This window comes from Podarcis pityusensis, assembly GCF_964106645.2.
Source record: "Podarcis pityusensis genome assembly, chromosome: 10".
NCBI classification, from domain to species: Eukaryota; Metazoa; Chordata; class Lepidosauria; order Squamata; family Lacertidae; genus Podarcis; species Podarcis pityusensis.
Window position 1 is genome coordinate 41,704,753 of NC_138035.1, and position 20,669 is coordinate 41,725,421.

At 41.0% G+C, this 20,669-nt stretch overlaps 2 protein-coding genes across 17 annotated transcripts in view; one reads left to right on the plus strand and one right to left on the minus strand.

Annotated features, from left to right (window-relative positions):
* Positions 1-13,018, plus strand: part of PPFIA2 (PTPRF interacting protein alpha 2) — a 265,886-nt gene extending 252,868 nt beyond the window's left edge. For all 12 annotated transcript variants that reach the window (XM_080971449.1, XM_080971453.1, XM_080971456.1 and 9 more), the window contains 9 exons: positions 1,139-1,201; positions 2,484-2,513; positions 3,605-3,780; positions 4,086-4,183; positions 4,656-4,831; positions 4,925-4,993; positions 7,570-7,729; positions 8,802-8,898; positions 11,502-13,018. In XM_080971449.1, the coding sequence (XP_080827575.1) occupies positions 1,139-1,201; positions 2,484-2,513; positions 3,605-3,780; positions 4,086-4,183; positions 4,656-4,831; positions 4,925-4,993; positions 7,570-7,729; positions 8,802-8,860 (831 nt within the window). In that variant the 3' untranslated portion in view covers positions 8,861-8,898; positions 11,502-13,018. The remainder of the gene's footprint in view (positions 1-1,138; positions 1,202-2,483; positions 2,514-3,604; positions 3,781-4,085; positions 4,184-4,655; positions 4,832-4,924; positions 4,994-7,569; positions 7,730-8,801; positions 8,899-11,501) is intronic.
* ACSS3 (acyl-CoA synthetase short chain family member 3) overlaps positions 6,188-20,669 on the minus strand; it is a 68,111-nt gene continuing 53,629 nt past the window's right edge. Inside the window, exons 14-21 of one of the 5 annotated variants that reach the window (XM_080971479.1) lie at positions 19,644-19,743; positions 19,335-19,510; positions 18,548-18,615; positions 15,546-17,416; positions 14,516-14,644; positions 12,440-12,661; positions 8,727-8,865; positions 6,188-6,394 (exon numbers count right to left, since the gene is read on the minus strand). In XM_080971479.1, the coding sequence (XP_080827605.1) occupies positions 17,326-17,416; positions 18,548-18,615; positions 19,335-19,510; positions 19,644-19,743 (435 nt within the window). In that variant the 3' untranslated portion in view covers positions 6,188-6,394; positions 8,727-8,865; positions 12,440-12,661; positions 14,516-14,644; positions 15,546-17,325. Of the gene's footprint in view, positions 6,395-8,721; positions 8,866-12,439; positions 12,662-14,515; positions 14,645-15,545; positions 17,417-17,454; positions 17,550-17,601; positions 18,616-19,334; positions 19,511-19,643; positions 19,744-20,669 lie in introns of those variants that run through there. The other 4 variants (XM_080971478.1, XM_080971480.1, XM_080971481.1 and 1 more) reach the window with 4 other exon arrangements.

Here is a 20,669-nt window from a genome sequence, read left to right on the forward strand (position 1 = left end):
GTTCAAATTATATTTGGGAGCAGCTTCACATATGAATTTTCCCTACACAGGTTTACAAATTAGTAGGAGAAACTCCATGGATCTAAAAGGTGTGCATGTGTCTGTTTTGTGGAGACATATTGAGAAATCATGATTGCCATGATCCCCAGTGAATTCCATGTAACAAAATAAGGTGAGGGTTACAGATGGGTACATTTGTCTAAGAAATGCATCAGTGCTAAGGTGTAGCCAAAGATTAGAACACTAATATAAGATGTGAACCAAGGGCCAATTTTCTGAATTTATTCCTGGAAGAAAAGGCATTATACTTGCAAAAGTACCAAGATGTTGAATACTTTTTTATAAAATGTAGAAATTGCTGGTTCAGTGGGGGCTATTCTTTTCTAGATATGATTTTCAAAAAAGAATGAATATGGCCTTAACAACCCTTTTAGCTTTCTTTGATATATTTCCTGAAGAAGCAACCCTTGAACTGCGCTTTGAATTTTGCATTGCGCAAAACGTTAGGGGCAACATCTGAGAGCTAGCAAAACAAAACAAGAAACTCTGAGTGTGTGTGTGTGTGTGTGTGTGTGTGTGTAGGCAATGTCTTCTTTTTTCTCCATTCTAGAATAGCCATTTGATGACCCCATGTTCCCTGTTTGCCTCCTAAATGGTTATCTTTTTTAAAATTAGCGCCCCAACCTAGATCTGCAGGCTTCAATCTGTGCTTTCCATTTCATGAGGTTTATCATATTAGTTAAAAGGTTTATCATATTAGAAATGCCCTGTGCATATGTATGTAGCCTTTGGGTCTGCAAAGACCTGAAATAGCATACCTGTCTGCTGAAATAAGAGCCACTTCAACATGCTCTATGAGAAGTAGTAACAGTTGTGTTTGGAAATGGCAATCTTACTAGTATTCCTTAATACACATTTAATGGAATTCAGGGGATCACCTCCATATCTTTTTACAAAGTGGAGGAAGATGAAAAGCAGCTGTCTGAAGTTGTTTCTAGCTGCTGCTCAACTGAGGCAAGGACATGGTTGTGCTCATTGTGATGCTGTATGCTGTTAACTTACAGTGTTGCTGCCTTTCTTCTTTAACACTGCTTACCTAATGCGGATTCTACCTGCTCCCTGTGGGCATTGGCAATAGCCCTCAGGCAATGTTTGGGTGACCCATGAAGAAATGGAAACTCTTGCTGCTCCAGCTAAAACGGTTAGTTTTAACAACAGCTTTTCATATTTACTTCAATGTCAAAGTGTGGATTTTACAGTTATCACTATATGTGAATAAGCTATAGAACAGCTGAATATTGTTTTACACAATATTTATTTGAATTTTAAGCTATGTACACTGAATATTCCGTATATACAAGGAGAATGTCACTGTACAGTTAATGTGTCAGATAATTCATGCCAAAATAAATAAAAACAATAAATAGAGGTGCTTCTGAAGAAATGGTCTGGCTTTTCACCAGTTGCCCAGTGCAGCCTGTGTATATTTAGTCAGAAGTAAGTCCAAACTGTACATAAAGTTGTAGCAATAATCACAATTTTGAATTGTGTTTCTATTAGTTTAATCACTTCGTTCATTTTATTTTCTTGATGCAGCAATTACTGCTGTTTGTTTAACTAGGCTGGACTGGAAATAATTCTCTGTAGTGATATATATTGGCTGAAACAGTCGTTGTAAAAATGTGCATTGACGGCAGGTTGTAATGACAACATAGTGCCCGCATTGCTGACGCAGTAACATGCTTTGTTACATAGTACTAATCCCATAGATATGATGGCAGACTATTTACTTAGGACAAATTCACACCATACATTTAAAGCACTATGATACCAGTCATGGCTTCCCCCAATGAATCCTCAGAGTTGCAATATGTTAAGGGTGCTGAGAATGGTTAGGAGACCCACCTGTTCCCCTCACAGAGCTACAATTCTGAGAGTTCCCTGCAAAGAGAGGTTGACTGTCCATACTGTCAGCTCAGAATTGGCTGCCTCTGTCCCATATTCCACCATTAAGTCTGTCCTTATGCTTACCTATTTCCATTACGTGAATAAATCTTCCCAGTTATATTTACACATTCCCCCTCTCCCTGCCAAATATGAAAGCAATTAAGCTTTGAAAGCAATGATAGAAAAAATGAGAATCAAACTGTTCCCATATCAGCTGTTTTGTGTGACCATATGGGACATTTCTGTCAGTTCAGTAAATTCCCTCAAAATGTGTGCATTCCTCACTGTTTAGATGGGCCAGTGTGAGATGTATTAGGGTAGAGCATGAAGTTTCATCTTACCTCACTTTTAATTTTATTATGAGTATTTTGTTAGCCAGCAGTTAACCCTGCTGTAGGTTGACTTCATTACCCTTCTGTTTGAAACGCACAATTAATGTAAGGCGCTGTATCTGTTGTTTTGCTTTGTTTAACTCATGCTGTATTTCTTTTTGTGTTATTAACTCACTTTACTAACGGCTGTCCTCAACACTGCAGAAAGAGAATGAGGAAGGCAGCTGGGCTCAGGTAGGAACCTTTTCCAGTGTGACTAACAATAGCTCAACATCTGGCACTAGGGAGCTGTCAGCCCCTTCCACAGACGAGTTCAGTGCTTGCTCTTCATATTTATTTACGTATTAGAAGCAAGGGATATTTTAATGGTCTTGTGCTTTTTTCTCTTTTTGTTAAGACAAGCTGGTTTTGTGCTGCTAATTATAACTGAGCCCCAGGCAAAAGCTTCAATGTGCCTTAAAGGGTTAACCTACACTGAATGGACTTCTCTGACTCAAGAATTAATTTCCCCCCCTTTACTGCAAGACAGGCAATCCAAGATGCTTGGAGCAAGTGATGAGAGAATTGCCTCCTTGGGAATATGGGTGGGGGCTTGATCGCCTGTCCTGGAGTGGGGAACTTCTGGACTGTGGGCCTGACTTGCCTATAACAAGGGTAATGAACTTTGCAGAAAAGCTGGCAAAGGGACCTCCTGGAGAAGAAAACCCACTTTTCCACAAAGTTCACTACCCTTGTTATAGGCAGTGGCTTGTGGGTTCTCTTCAGTGCTGACATCTGAATGAGAAGGGTCTACAATACATGCCTGCTAGAATCTGAAACTTTTGAAGGCCAGTCTACACATTATACCAGCCACATGGAGGCCAACTGAAATGATTTTTCCATGGCGGTTCCACAAAACTAAAATAACACCATTTCATCTTTCAAGATAATTTTATTAGGATTAGATATAAATCCATTGTATATACTTTGCCAGCCTATTACTTACATGCCAAACCTTGTTTTGGCTGAGGTTTCAGAAGCTTCTGAAAGTTTTGATTTCTGATATAGATGGTAGGAATCACTCGTCATCATAGGATGCCTTTCTCCTGTGACCAGAAAGGGCCTTCATGGATAATATTGCTTTATATTTCCTTATTTCTTCTGTGCACCTGTTTGCTAGACTAGGAATGCTGATTGTTGATTGGAGCTGATCAAATGATATTATGGCATACATAGAGTACTACCTAATATTACTAACGAAACTGGAACATCAAGAGTATATACTCTGGAACAACTAGTATATACTAGTAATATATTTTCCTATTCTTCACCACCTTCCACCCCAGACTCTTGCTTATGGTGACATGAATCATGAATGGATTGGTAATGAATGGCTTCCTAGTCTGGGATTGCCACAGTATCGAAGTTACTTCATGGAGTGTTTGGTAGATGCAAGGATGTTAGATCACCTGACAAAAAAAGATCTCCGGGTACACTTAAAAATGGTGGATAGCTTTCATCGGTGAGTTACCACATTATCTTTATTTATTAATTAATTATTAAAACCATGTTTATGTTACTTTTAAACCAGAAATAAAAGTGCTGATATTACCAAAGCCAAATGTTTCTATCTGGGGAAAAGATATATAAATTATTTCCACAGTTTGTCTCGTGGACAGAAAGAAGATGTTTACGGTATACAGTATACAGTTTACAGTATTTATAAAATGTTTTAAGTGGAGCTTTTCAAATGCACAAAATCTTCCAATTTGTTTACTTTCACTGCAACTTGCCTTATAATGTCCTCTTCCCCACCTTAAATAACAGAACAAGTCTGCAGTATGGAATCATGTGTTTAAAGAAACTGAATTATGACAGACAAGAACTAGAAAGGAGAAGAGAAGCAAGTCAGCATGAAATAAAAGGTAATGCTTTACCGAAGGAGGATATATTTAATGCTTGTCTTCTGAATTTTTATTCTATTGGACTCAATAACCCCAACGTAGTTATATGAACAAGTTCTCTCAGGCTCAGAACGGGCTTATCTAAAATGAAATAATTCCTTGAGGCTAAGCAAGAAATTAAAAGTTTATTCATTATTAGATGGAATCAGCATAGACTTATCAGCACATTACAAGGAAATGTGTCCAGAAATTTTATGTAGCCATCATACAAATTAACGGGAATTTTAAAACACAATATATCTGAACAATGCAATATTTAATTACAAGTCTCTTAAAATTTCTTCTTATTGTATTGCTGTTTTTTGGATTTGAAAAGTCCATATAATGAAATTTCTATATAAATTCAGAACTGGTTCAGCTCAGCCCTCTGTGCATTTTTGCATTTCTGAAAGTTCAGTCCTTGGGAAAATGCTTTTCTCCCTCCTTTTCATAGATGTGTTGGTATGGAGTAATGACAGAGTCATACGCTGGATACAAGCAATTGGATTGCGAGAATATGCAAACAATGTGTTAGAAAGTGGGGTGCATGGATCGCTCATAGCCCTGGATGATAACTTCGATTACAGCAGCTTAGCTTTGTTATTGCAGATTCCAACACAGAATACACAGGCAAGTAAACTAAATTTGCTAATTGTAATTATTTCCCATGGATTTTAACTTTTTTAAAACATTGCTTCAATTGTTTGATTTGGTTAACCATAGGCACGGCAGATCCTTGAGAGAGAATACAACAATCTGTTAGCACTAGGAACAGATAGACGACTTGATGAAGTAAGTAATTTTATTTATACTTAATAGGTAGCAGAGAATACGAAATGGTTGATTTTGGTCCTCATAGATATACATACCCCTGCTCACTTGGCCCACTAACCCTTATTAAGCTGGAGATTCTCCTTCCCAACCCATGCAACTACTAAGCTCACCGTTCCCCTTTTGGGGGCCACTTCACTCTTCTATTCTGCAGTCCTGCTTTGCACCCCTTTTCACCTTCACCCGCATGTCTCTTCCTCCTCCTCCCCTCCTTTTGTGCTATTTCCTCTCCCCCCCGCCCCCCGCACACAAACCACTCCCATGGTGACTGTGACATTAACATATGAGAGTACTGGAGGTGAAACAGTTAAACAGGTACCCAATCAGGACCTGGGGGTGGAGTCAGAGGGACTATAAAACCAGCTCTGGGAGGGGCAAAGGGGGGAGTTCGTTGGGAGTTGGTTGGAGTGGGAGTGAATGGGGATAGAGTTTGTGAGTAGGTTGAGTTAGTGTAGCGAAATAAGCTGAGTCAGGAATAGTTAGGGGCTAGGAAGACAAGTAAATATCTGAGAGGTGGTTTAGTGAGTGAGTGCAGCTAGCGGAAGTTATAGGTCTGGATAGGCACCCCATGATTGTAATTGACCGATACTGTTTATGAAACCACACGCTTGTTAAACTGCAATAAATAAACAAAGGTTTATGTTCCAGTTTAACCTGGACTGGACTCAGTATTGTACCAGGTAGAGCCTGGGTGGTGGCAGCGATAAATAAAGTGGTGGCACAGGGATCAATAGACGGTGAAACGTCCGGGGACCCTGTGTGATCGCCACAGAGACCTCTTGCATCTTCCGTACATTGCAGCTAAGCACCCATTTCACATTCGACCCAACCATGAAGCCACCACCTCCTCTTATTCTTCAGACCCTTTCCCATGCCTTCTACGCCCTCTTGTTGCAACCCCCATAACATCTCTTTACTCCACCCTCCTCCTTTCTTCTCCTTTGTAACAGATCACCCCATTCCCATGCCTTCTCCTGTCTATTGTGTAGGTCTCTTTGCAACCTTCCTCTTTTTGTTTTTGAACTTTCCCTTCACACAGATCACCCCCATTTTCAGGCTTCCCCCTCTCTCATTCTGCAGTCCCCTTTGCATACACAGCCCATACCGATATGTTACCATATCCTTATGATGACTACAATGTTAAGAAAAAGCCTGTCAGTTTTAGAAGAGTTTAATTCAGTTGACGAATGTTGTACATACATGGGTGTTTTCCTATTAATGAAATATCTCTTTTAACTACAACATTGAATCTTGAACTTCCATGTTGAAGGCAGCACATGGTACCAGGAAATGCATGATTGTGGAGAGGTACTGTAGAATATTTGAGGGCTTCACATCCTTGATCTCCCTCATATGAGGCAGCTGAGGAATGGAAGAGGAAGAAGTTTGAGAAAGCCATATTTTTATTTTCAGTTATTCTTTCTTCTTGCTTTCCTCAAACAATGGCAGAGGTTTGAGTAAAGCAGGAACGGAAGGACACTGAAGGGTTGCTATTTATATCTATATCTATATATCTAATCTATATCTATCTATCTTATACATACACACACACACAACCAGATTTAACAAGGAAAAATAGCAGTGACAGGTACAACACAGAAGCTAATACAACAGAGACTTTCCCAACTTCCTCCTTGCTATACTCAAGCTTTCTTTTAAACCTGCAGATCTCCCAGGTCGCTCTCTGCTCAGTCTAGTCAAAATTCTGCCATTCTTTAAAATTCCCCCTCCATTTTTCTATCTCTGCTTTATTCAAATCTCTGCTGTTCCCTCTGTGCTCCTCCCATCCCTTCTTTACTCAGTCTTTTACTGCTGAGAAGCCTGCCTTCTCTTTTGCTCTCCTATCCCACCCTGACTTCATGCAAATTCAGGATTGTGATGAAATACTGCAAATCCTCCACTGGAGGCTGTGCAATTAGTCTTACAGAACACAGCTTTTAGTAAAAAAAAACACTAAACATACTAGTCAGTTTCATTAGTTGTGGCCCACCCACCTATCCCCATTTTTTGATTATATTCTTATTATCACTGTTCACATAGGACATTTTAGATAGGCATACATCATCCCTCTTTAATCTTTTGGTAATTTGTTAAATAATAAAACCACAGAGGTATATTAGTTTGAGTATCTCAATGGTGGGAGGGCAGCATATAATCTCCCCAGCACTCCAGTCAGCATCTTCCTACCCTTTGGGTCCAGTGGGGATCATATCAAAGGATGAGTTGAGGGTTATGCTCTGTTGTGCACATCCTATATTTCAGTGTCTCTATCTGGCTCACTTTTTCACTGCGTTCTGGCCATAGAGTAGCAATGCCTATATATGGACCATTTTATCTAGCTGTGTTCAAAAGGAATGATAAAGCTATTCATTGGCCAGCCTAAAACAAGATTCCCTTGTCAGGTTTCTGTTTCTATTTGTAACGAGCAGAAGCCCACTTTTCTACTGATAACTATTCCTCAACTGTTCAGTTTTAACTACGCAGAAGACTAGCTTTCAGTTTTAGCAAAATTAAATACTGCATTTGTGTGTCAACAGAGTGATGACAAGAATTACAGGCGAGGTTCTTCCTGGCGAAGACAATTCCCCCCACGTGAAGTCCATGGAATCAGCATGATGCCTGGCTCCTCAGAAACACTGCCAGCTGGGTTCAGATTAACTACAACATCAGGACAGTCACGAAAAATGGCAACTGATGGTATGGGGCTAACGCTTATTTTCATAACTAAGGTTGTCTAAGCATTCATTATCTATGTGGAAGAAAATATGCCGACCTTGCATAAGCAATATAGCCAGCAGCAAAGCATCACTGACTTAGGTGCTGGTTGGTGTGAAATATTTACACATAAAATGTGTTAAGAGATGTAATACTAAACCATTATTTAGCGGTACATGAAAGAGCTGAAGCAAACCTTGAGCTCATATGCTTGTCCCCATGCCCCACACCTGTATTTACACAGTTTCAAATGCCTGAAAGGGGTGAATGTATTTTTCATTTCTACATTTTATTTATCCATTCTATTTATTCTTTATATTCATAACCTGCCCTTCATCCATACGGCTGCAACTAATTGAGCTAAGAAGCAGTACAGTGGTACCTTGGGTTAAGTACTTAATTCGTTCCGGAGGTCCGTTCTTAACCTGAAACTGTTCTTAACCTGAAGCACCACTTTAGCTAATGGGGCCTCCTGCTGCCGCCGCACCACCGGAGCACGATTTATGTTCTTATCCTGAAGCAAAGTTCTTAACCTGAAGCACTATTTCTAGGTTAGCGGAGTCTGTAACCTGAAGCGTATGTAACCCGAGGTACCACTGTACACACCTTCTTTCCCCAATTGTCTCATATCATCACAAGAGCAAAAAGAGAACCTTCCCCACCCAACCACATGGTCTGTCTGCTGTGTCTCCTGTTCCAGCAGATATCCATATTTGGGTGGGAATGAATGAATTCACTTTATTCGGTCACAGACCAGCATAAGCAACACATCTAAATAAATAGCATAACATATGGGTATAATGGTCAAATAGGTAAGGTACATACAAATGCCCTGATAGCAGGGTCAGAATCTTTTTTTAAAAAAATCTGGGACACAGATCAGGCACTCTGGATATACACCCTTTTTGAACATTAAGTGTACGTGTGCGCAATCCACACTAAATAAGCTTCAAGAGTTGGGTCACAGAGAATACCTTACAGAGTGGGATCCATGTTTTTTCCCTCTTCCTCTAATTCCAAGATTCTTCTTGTTGTTTTGGTTATCAATTTGCAGTGGCGTCAGCGCGGTTGCAGAGACTAGACAGCTCGACGGTTCGCACGTATTCGTGCTGACAAGGCTGGCATGGAAAGAAGGATGGAGGTGAACTCATGTGAGTGATTAAAAAGCTATCTTATTTGTGGTTGGGGTGGAGTGGGCAGAACTGAAACAATAACCATAGCAGTGTAGGGTTCTCTCAAAGGGCCTGGGAAGTTCTCACTGAAGTACGTCTGGGCACTGAGATAGTGAAGGTATGCCTGGGCTATACAACTTCTGACTATTCTTAGACTTTGTCTGCACATTAACAGCACTGAGCAATAAGCAGCTATGAGTTCTCAACATCTAAGCCTAGGGATGAGACTCAAGTGAATCTAAGGAACCTGCCTGCAGCCTAAAGAGTAGAACAGGGTATAGCGGACTAGGGCTGGGTGATAACTGGTTTTTAACATTGTGATGTATCAGCAGCTAAATACCAGTGTGTGTGAAGTGTATCTTGGCTGCTTCTTCCTCAGAAGCAGCTGAAATACATCACCCAGTCCCGTGCCCCTCAGCTGATCAAGCTTCTCCCCTCTGGCTGATGTGAGCAGGAGGGGGATTCCTTAAACCACTCAACTGAGAGGTGGGAAGCCTCCCATACTGCTCTGGCAGCTTCCACAAGCCAGAGGCAGGGCTTGGTTGCTCCAGAAGTGACTGACACCCTGCACAGGCTGCACACCCACCACTTCTCAGCTGATCACGCCACCCTCTGGCTCCCATGAGGGGCTGAGAGACTTCCTTAAACTGCTCCATTGAGGAGCATGTGAATATTTCTTTTCTATAAACCCCAATTTACTTTCCTCTGTTTTATTATGTGTCTTACTTCTGCTCCTTGAGCATAGCTGGGTGAAAACCAGCGTGGCTGGAGCAACCCAGTCAGATGGGTGGGGTACAAATAACAACAGTCACACAATTTTTGACACTGCAAAACACCACCATCAGGGCAAATGTCAACCATGATGGTGCACTTTTCAGCAGAAAACTAGCATAGGACCCCAGCCACATTTGAAGCAGATTCCAGCACTGGGCCCCAAGATGGTTTCTCTCCAAAATAAAAGCAGACAGACACAGCACACTTGTTTACACACATCATTAATGCCATGTGTAGTTTAGCTCTAAATGGAGAGGGGGAAAGCTTTTCCTTTCTCCCAAGCAAAAAACATTAAACTAAATGAGGACAAAAACACTGAAATGGAATAGCTTGTAATTAGAGCTATGTAGGCTGTTGTTAGCATGCCAAGGGTATGAAATTGAGTGCCCCAGAGCATTACAAATTTCACTGCAAGTTCAGATAGTAAAGAGCCAATGCTTGCAAATATCAAACCTATGATTATCTAATCTACTGCTACTACCACAGTCAGCCATTGCTTGAGAATACAAATTCTAAAATTAGGAAATACAAACAGCACTAGGCAGACAAAAATAATGTGCTAAAGGTATAGAAAAATGAATCAGTGCAGTTTGCAAGGAGTACTACTACTACTATTGAAGAGGGTAGTCTATGGGTTCATTGCAAATGCCATTGCCCTTGACATTTATTCCACTGGTCGCTACAGTAATTTATGGACCAATACTATCACCAATGACATCTGAAACATTTCCCAACCGGCATCTATCAAAGGAAACATTCTACATTACCAACAATCCTACTAGAGAGAGAAAAAAAGCAACCCAATATATTACCTTAAAAAGATGCAAAACAATTAAGATAGTGAAATTCCAAGTGGGCTATTTATTGTATTAACACATCTGCTTCGGTATATTATACAGTGGTGCCTCTGGTTACGAACTTAACTCATTCCATAGGTCCGTTCTTAACCTGAGGTACCACTTTAGCTAATGGGGCCTCCCACTGCCGCCGCCGTGCGATTTCTGGTCTCATCCTGAGGTAAAGTTCCTAACCCAAGGTACTACTTCCAGGTTAGCGGAGTCTGTAACCCGAGGTGTTTATAACCTGAGGTACCACTGTATGACTAAACAATTACAATCCAAATTCAAAAATGTTAAGTCTGAGTGGTAAAAGGAATCTGGGGCTTGTAGCTCAATACCTACAGATACTGCCTATGTTTAAATTTCCTTAGTGCCTCAAGACAGATTTTCCCCATTGTTCCAGTTACAGATAGGTAGCCGTGTTGGTCTGCCATAGTCAAAATAAAAAAATCCTTCCAGTAGCACCTTTAAGACCAACTAAGTTAGTTCTTGGTATGAGCTTTCGTGTGCAAGCACACTTCTTCAGATACACTTCCAGTGTATCTGAAGAAGTGTGCTTGCACACGAAAGCTCATACCAAGAACTAACTTAGTTGGTCTTAAAGGTGCTACTGGAAGGATTTTTTTATTTCCCCATTGTGTCTGCAGCCCCTTTTCTCCACAATAATCCTGCCTGCTTCAGCAGGGCTGTGCTAGAAGCCATTTACTACTCATTAATAATGAGCCTAAGATAGAGATCACCAACCTTTTGGGGGGGCTGTAATTATGCACACACCACAACTTACTGTATTGTGGCTACTCCAGAATGATTTTTGAGCCTAATTTCTGTAGAGGGATGAAAAAGGGTGCCTTGCATTGCCAGGGAAGACTTCTGCAGGGCCCACAGGCACCATGTTGGAGACCACTGGCTCAGTAACAGAATACTGTAATGGAGTTATTACTGAATGTACTATTTTTTCCCCACCTCTAGATGCCAACTCTTCTACTTTACCTGAAGTGCACTACCACCACGTTATGAAAAGAAGCTTTTTATTCAAGAACAGGGTATAAGGAAGTACACTAGAATATTTATCAGACTAAACTACATGGAGATCTTTTTACAAATTGCGTTTTAAGGTGCAACCTGCCAAGTACTACCATCATGCAACTCTAATTCATTTCAGTGGAGGTAACATACGTTTCAGACAGCCCCACTGAAATGACTAAAGAATGTGCAGCAACAGTACTGGCTGGACTGCGCCCATTGGGTAGTTCAATAAGGTAATAGTTACTAATTAAGTTTTTTAAAATAAATAAATAAACCCCAGTGTATCTATCATCATAAATTTGATTGAAGTGCAGGAAAGCTTTTATCAAAAGGAGACACTCATTTTTAAACTTGTTTCATCTGTTTTATTGTAAAATACTAGAATTTATGTATTTACTGTGTATGTATTTCTTTTAATATGTGTAAGTCTCATGTAAATGGATATAAATATGATTTTTTAAAAGAAATTAAATCTATGGTACATGGGGTCTTAGTGCAAACACTTGACAATACAGTGTCAACAAATACTGTTTGTATCCTTCCATTCCACCATTTTTACAGTTTTGAATTGTAGCAAAGTCAATTGGATATGTTTAGCGGAGTTATTAGATGCTTCAACATGTTCCTACTTTTTAAAAGAAATCTGTCAATATTTAAAGCTCAACACCTGCCTCTGATGATTTACAAAAGAAAGATTTGAGCCAAAAATGGACCTCTAAAGGCAAAACACAATTGTTATATATACTTGTAGAAAAGCACTGTGACAGCTCTCCTTTTTAATATCAACAAGATCAAAAATCAACTATAGGATGTTAACAAGAGACATTCTCCTCAATGGCTACTTATGGACCAAGAAGAAACTAGCTTTTTCTAGGACTCACGTTTTGCCTTCCAAATTCTTCAGATGCTGGCCATAGATGTTGGCATAGAACAAACATCAAGGGGAAATAAATCCTGATCTTCAAGTTTTCAGTTATATAGAAAAATGCTGCCCTCCATTTCTTCATTATAATAGGCATTAGACAGCTGATTGTCTAATAACATGTTTATCCAAGACGGCCTTGCTGAGACTTCTCGGAAGTCAACCTTATCAGAGGAACTAACTGAAAGGCAGAAAAGTTAATATATAATGTACAAAAGCTTAGAGGAGAAACTATTATCTGCTGTGGCTTTATTTGGTGGTGTTATTGATGTTTATTCTTTGTTTATATGGGAAGTTTCAAAGTAAGACCTATTTAATAATGTCATTTACCTTCTATTTGCTAATCTCCCGCTGCCTGATCTTAGCTTCAGACCTGTCTTTTGGTTATTCCTTTCAGCAGGTTGATCTGCAAAACATCTGCACGTACATTTGTTTTACTGCGTTTTGTTTTGCTTTTTTTACTTAAACAGACCTCAGTTAACCAAATGGTGACAGATTCTTTTTCTCCCCCGTTGTCAATAAAAGAAAATCAGTGCTGTTTTATGTGTTCAGTGTCTGATGGAACTGCATGGTGTGTCACAGCTTCAAATGGAACTTTAAGAGGCAAACATTGCTTCAGGGCTGAATATAAACATAACGTTTTCTATTAACAAGCAAACCAGAATGTGCTTTGAAAGGTAATAATGCCGTCTGCCACAAGATGGTGCACTGAACGTATTGCTTCATAGAAAGTAACGTACAAAAAGTGTTCCTTCTAAGTAAACTTTGCTACAACCGCCAAGACACTGGCTTGATCAATTGATTTCTATGGGATATTACTCAAGGTTACCAGACATCCCCATTTCCAGGGGCAGTCCCCAGATTTACAAATCAGTCCCCATACAAAATCCACTTAAGTTGAAAAGTGTCCCCGGATTCATTGAAAAAAATCTGGTAACCTTAATATACTCTGTTGTTGTAACAACTTCTGTAACATGTCTTCAAACACCTTTTAGACCAATATACAGCTGGAATCAAACATACTAGCAACCTGGTAATCTAATTCTCCAACCACTGTTTGATGCTGAGCAAGTTAGTTAAGTCCCATTGATATAAGTATGATTAGTTTTGGTTTGGAGTCAATACAGTATATAACAGCACAATATATTCCTATAAATAGGGAAGGTGATTTGAATTTAACGAGGCTTACCTATGGCTAAGTATGTAGGACTGCAGCCATAATGAATTTTTGCTGAAGCCTACGGATGCCTCAGTTTCTTTTCTAGCTACCATGTGTCCTAGAATAGAATTAAGACTACTATGAAATACACCAGGCTTCCTCAACTTTGGCCCTCCAGGTGTTTTGAGACTACAATTCCCATCATCCCTGACCACTGGTTCTGTTAGCTAGGGATCATGGGAGCTGTAGGCCAAAATATCTGGAGGGCCAAGGCTGAGGAAGCCTGAAATACACGAATTCTAATAGTAGTTGCACTATGCAATATTACTTTTCAGTAGACAACTATAGCAAGAGCTTCTCAACTTTTTCTTTCTTTTCTGCCCAAAACTGGTGGGTATATTTTGTTCCCTGCATGGGCACACAACACCCTACAGGTGGGAAAGGACCTATTAGCTATAGGGCTCAATAATACCTCTCTCACCTTTACAATGTGCATATAGACATAAAGAGGCAGGACAATGACAAGAAATGAGAAATCTATGTTCCTCCCATTTGTTGTTGTTTAGTCGTGTCCGACTCTTCGTGACCCCATGGACCAGAGCACACCAGGCACTCCTGTCTTGCTCTGGTCCATGGGGTCATGAAGAGTTGGACACGACTAAAGGACAACAAATGGGAGGAACATAGATTTCCTCCCATATATACATGTAACTTTAGGGTTCATGTAACTTTCAAAAGCAAATGGAAAAGTATAGATGTGAGAGGCATACAAATACCACCTTTAACTATTCTAATGCTCTGCCTACCTCCATACCTGGGACACATGTACAAAGGAGTGTGTATGGGAGAAACAGCACTTTGATGCCTGTGACTCACCTCCCATATACGATTTCCATATGCTGCTGTTCCAAATTAATGAAGAGCCAGTCCTGCAGAGACCTGGGTCCCAGGATTTGAAGGACATACACATAATAAGCCTTTTGTCTCTGAGATGTAGCCAAGTAGCTGGAAGGAAGACACAAAGTTAGGATAAATTGGTCCTTAAGTATAATAAAGCTTTAAGAGTGTCATCATGCAGCCCCCTTTGGAGGATTTGTAGTGCCGCATCACAATCCTGACTGCATGAAATTGGAGTCGGGTAGGGGCACAAAAGAGAAGACAGACTGCACAACAGCAGCGGCAGTGACATGGGAGCAAGACAAAAGAGACAACTGAGAGGGGGAAAGTTGTGGTTTAAAACAATGGGAGAGGTCTGAATAGACTGGGAAGGGAGAAATACGGTTTTTTTAAAAATTGTTTTACAAGGAAAAATAACGGGGGAAACATCCTTTCCCATCTCCTTTCTCGCTGTATTCAAACCCTGTTTTAAGCCATTCTTCCCACTGCAATGTCTACCCACTCGCTCTACTCAAACCTCTGCCATTGCTTAAAACCACAAAATTTTCCTCTCCATCTCTGCTTTGTTTGAATCTCTACAGTTGTTTAAAACTACCACTTTCTCCTCCTTACACTTTTCCCTCTTCCATTCCTCAGCTGCTTCACATGAGAGAGATGTGGAGCCTTCAAATATCCCATAATACCCTCACAAAACATATTTTACTCCTGGTACCATGTATTGTGTTCAACACGACGTTTCAAATTCAATGTTGAATTTCACACACACACACACACACACACACACACACACAATCCATATATGTACAACATCAATTAACTCTGCTTAACCTTCTCTAAGAGAGCATGCTGACTTAAAGGCTTGCCCTTAAGTTTCTATTCGTCTTAAAACTACAGGTAACTCTCACCTCACTTATGTTCTTGACCATTGCATGTATAAGCAAAATCACTAAATCCTGAACAATCCCTAGAAGACCACGTAAAAACCATTTTTTCAAATGGTGGCACCTACCTGTGAGGGACGAATGAAGTCATCCTCCTCCCTCGCTGGATGATGCTTCTGATTATATGAAGACTGAGAAGTGCTTGGCTATGGTTCAGATTCAGAGGTGCGTTGCACGGGCACATCTGCTGATATCTGTGTGAGGTACATGGTGATTGGCAGCTGCCAATGTTGTCTCTTGAGCTCATCAAACACTTCCTTTTATAGTCTCAGAGTGTCTGTATTCCCATGGATGAACTTGAGGCTGATTTCCAAGCAGATCTTAAAGCTGTTAAGTCAACCTGGCCTGGCTTCAAATTTCATAGCAAGCTGGTCCCCATCTTTGATAGAAGTCATAGAGGTTCAGTGTCTTTTGGCACAATATGCTTGCCACCCATGGGACATGTTTCCGGTTTGTGTCCTCCAGCCACAAGTTCAGTACCTTCTCTGTCTCCACCAAAGCCTTGTCCTACACCTCGCTGCGGTCAGTGGTGCACTTACTGCCACAGCCCCATGGATCTACTTTTCATATACCTTGATGGGCATGGATGCTGGACTCATTCTGGCCAAATTTGCATGCCACAGCACTCACAGACATGCCAGCCCTCAAGCAGTCCAACAAAGCCAACACGTCTATCAGCATGAGAATCACCCTCTACTTTTTTGTTTTCTCAGAAGCCGATGATGATGGTGATGCTTTGTGTTTTTGTGGACTATTCTGTCGTCTGAAGCTCTGCCAAACACCTCCCTCACACTCCAAACCCCTCTGTACTCTCTCCAAACCACTCCACAAGTTTCTCTGATCTCCTCTCCAACCGCCTCTTCTGCACTCAAAAACTCTCACAAACACAGCTGGGATTGCTGCTCATTTTTCCCTTGCTCTCCCACTCCCTTTCCCCCCCAACCCATGCATGTAAAAGGTCATGTTTAAGTCCCCACGTCTATGTGATGTGGAGAGACTCTACATTGGACAGAAGATTCCTGCATTGCAGGGGGTTGAACTAGATGACCCTTATGATCCCTTTTCAACTATACAATTCTGTGATTCTCCCCATTCCCACCACCCTCAGCTGCTACAATACCACTGCTTTCCGGGAACCAGCAGCTGCTTTAAACATGCTTTTGAAGTGGGAGAAACGTAACATTTTTCACATGCATCCTGAACTGCAGTTCTACGAAGGCAATACTATGTGCTATTTCAAACCATCTGATTGACTCTAATCAAAGTTCTATGAAGACTTTCTAAAGTTTCTTTAATTCCCCTTTTGGCTCTGCTGTTCAGTCTGTGAAGCCAAAATATGCAACAGATGTCTTAAAGCAAACTAAGGTTGAGTAAACAAATACGTATAAGATTGCACCTTGAGTACTAAGACTGAAACTGTATTAAACAGGACAAAAAATGGCATTGCTTCTACACAGGAAACTGGCTTATACAAAGTCAGATCAATGGTCCATCTAACTATTACAATGATTGGCAGCATCTATCCAGGTTTTCTCAGCTGTAGCTGGAGATGCCAGAGACCAAAAAGAGGGCCTTCAGCATAAAAGTGTGTGTGCTACACCACTGAGGAATGGTCGTTCTAAAGATATTCAGCATTACCTCCATTTTCTGTGCAGACTGGCCCAGAAGACTGGGATGAATTTGTACTTACAGAGCAATGTAAAATAAGCCTTTGTTCAAAAATGATGGAAAAGCCCACTCACCACCAAGGGCATCTCCTGTTCTGTTTGATTATCATCATCATCATCGTTTTACCTACAGGTAAGCTTTTGCATAGGGCCATTTTTTCCTTCTGTGCCCAAGGCCCTGCTATTTCCAGTCTTGTTCTCTGTGTTGATCAGGATAATCACTTGCTGGACTTGAAGTACTGAGCTGGATACAGATAGGTGCAGAACTCACTCTATTACAGTGAAGAAACAAAATTGCACCTTGGGACAGGAAGTTCAGCATACAGCCAGCAATATTCTTCTGTGCGGCTTGATTGCAGGTAAGTATTAAATGGGTTCTAGTGATTTGGATTTCCAAAACATAGCCTGCAAATATGCATGACGAAATGTCTTGGGTGTGATATATAATCTAAACAACTCAAAATAAAAATGGCAAATTTTATTCCCATAGCTCTAAACTTGTAAACAATAGTTTCATTAGTTAGAGTGCAGTCCTGAGGTTGTGAATGTGTTTGCATGGGTGGGTGGGTGGGTGGGTGGGTGTGAAGCTGAAAACTGACCTCCACTTCTAAACCTTGCTTGCTTGTGGCAGCCAGGGCAGCGAAGCAGGCAGTCTTACTTTTCCTTTGCTGTGTGGATCTTTGCCCACCCACTCAATCTTCCAGTTGAGTCCAATGGGGGGGGTGGGACTTAGATAAACCAGCTCCAGGGTCCTGTGGAGGGGACCCTGATCCTGGGAACCCTCCAATGAATGAAGGAGCCTTGCATCCAACAGATTCGAGGCTGCTTCCATCCTACCCTGCCTTACCCTGACTCTGGCTACAAAAGAACCAACAGTGGTAATTCTATACACACAAAGCTAGGCAGCAGCCTCTGCTCCACCCTTGGCCCCTCCAGCCAACAGATGTGGAAGTTAAGATTGCTCTGCCCACCTCTTGAAACAATATTAATATATAAGCATACCTAAAGTTCCCCTGTATTCAATGGAAGACATATGAGCACACGGATTCAAGTGTTGCACTGAAATTGATGGGGCTTAAAAGTGCTAACATTTTGGCTGGGTGTGCCCTGCATCATCAGTTTCATCTTTGCATTCGATATAGGGTTGGAGCAGCAAGAAAGTAGCAAATGCGATTATTTTAATAGCTATTTGAGCCTCGGAGAAACTGTTTGAATATCCACCATAAATCATTACACCAGCAATCCAATATTAATTACTTGCCATTGCGGTATAAGGCTTAGCAACACTTTTGCAGAAATAAAATTAGTCCCAATGTAATTTGATTTGCATGGTACTCCTGGCCTAATTAAATGCAGTTATGTATTCCAGGTATTTTCAGATCTTAATAGGTTTTAACCATTACTTTAACTTGGTCTTCAGCATTTCTTCTACATGTTTAAACACAGCCGGATCCTCAATGGTTGGAGTTATCTGGGGAAAAATGAGCAAGAGAAGAGAATCAAGATACTATGTTATAGTTAACAACAGTGTTAGTAAGTTCAAGTCTAGTCAACTTAGTTTGCCTAGTTTTGTTGAAATCATACAAGATCCCTGTATACACCATCAAAAAAGCAGTAATGTAATGGCCCATAGTCAGCAGTGGCACTGGAAAACAAGTTTTGTAGCTGCCCCCTTCTTGTGACCAACCACTGTCAGTAGATGCAAAAAAGGTAATCTCACACAAAATGGTTCCTTAGTACAGAAATGGGTCAAGACAAATGCGATAAAAACTATTCTTATTTATTTGTTACCTGGCCTTCACCTTAAGGTCCCAGGATGTGTTATGTTCCGAAAGTGGGTCCTAAAAATATACTCCTCAAGTGTCAAAGGTCAGGATAAAGAAGTATATATAGCAAGGGTAGGAAATGCAGGCACTATCCTAAAAGCATTTGACCCTCCCAAGGTTGTTTGGCTACACTTTGTAAATCTATATGCCTGTTACAGGGTGGTGGTATTGGAGCCAAGTTAATGGGACTGGTCTGCTTTACACAAGATATGCTGCTGCTTAAAGCCACTTAAATACTACACAACATGCTAGGCATAACTTTAGAGAGACGGCTATAAAAGATTATGAAAACTGCAGACAGCACAGCGTAATATCAAAATATCCAGCACCACACAGTAGTAGTAAAAGAATGCAGGTAATTCACCTTGTATGGCTTGCCGTTTACCAAGGAAGAAAGAGCTGACCGTGGTATCTTGCCAGAACGTGTCTTTGGTATCTGTTTCACAAACACTACTTTCCGGAAGGCTGCCACAGGGCCAATATTTTCTCTAACTCTCTTTGTGATTTCATCCAAAAGCTTTTCCTCTTCAGTGTTTACTCCTGATAAGCAAGGTAAGAGCACCACGGTCAACAAAAGTAGTCTGATTCTTCTGTACGGTAACCATTTTGTTAGCTGCTACAGGCCGGGAGTCGAGCCTAAGGCTTCCTTCTGCTTTTCAAACAAATGTCTCACCGTTTCTTAGGACGCACAGAGCGAGTGGGACGTGGCCCTTTAAGGAGTCTTCCTGGCCGACAACTGCACAGTCTGCCACAGCGCTATGGGAGAGCACAGCCTGATTGGGGAAACAGAAAACAACCACCACCATGCGTCAGTGGAGTACACATGTTCCTTATCAATCCAGAGAATCTGATAATGCAGAAGTCACAGTTTCTTTCCTAATTGGAATATCACAGGGAGTTTTCAGAGTCATAGTGGAGATGTCTAAGTAATTTCCTGTTGGGTGGGGATTCCTTCAAAGATAGCAACTTAAAGAACTGTGTGGGAGGCTCTTTAGATCAGGAGTGGGGAAAGTTTTATAGCTCAAGGGCCACATTCCGTTCTAGAAAGCCTTTTGAGGGCCACATGCCCGAGGTAGGCAGGAGCAGAGGCCAAAGTGGGTGGAGGAATTAATGTGAGTTTCACCTCTGCACGGGAGCCTAGCTTCTGAAACAGAAGTCCACATCCCTCTGTATCCTCCATCCAGACAAGCAAGAGGCCTTCTCAAAGGTCAACAACACATTCCAGTCAGGACAACTGGGTTATGAGGCAGTGTGGGTGAGGGGGGTGGTCTGGGGAATTTTGAGGGCCAAACGGAGAGGCCTTATCAGGCCACATTTGGCCTCCCGGCCTAAGGTTCCCTACCCCTGCTTTAGATACATTCTTTATACCGTACACTAAAAACCAATTATACTTTTCTGCTCCTGAAGGAGTCGGAGTGACCAACAAGTAAAACAAAAACAAAAACAGAATCACATCCCTAAAAACCCATTGTCAAAAACACAATCTGAGTTACAAAAACCACAACCTGACCTATCATCAGAAAACAGAAAAACCAGAATAAAAATCAAATTGAAATAAATTAAGTAGCAGCACTAGCAAATCCTTGGCTTAAAAACAAACAAACTTCTTCAGATGCCAGCAGAACAAAGATAAGAGAGGAAGCTGACCCCTTGGGGCAGGGAGTTTCACAGATGATGTCCTGCCGTAGAGAAAACTCTT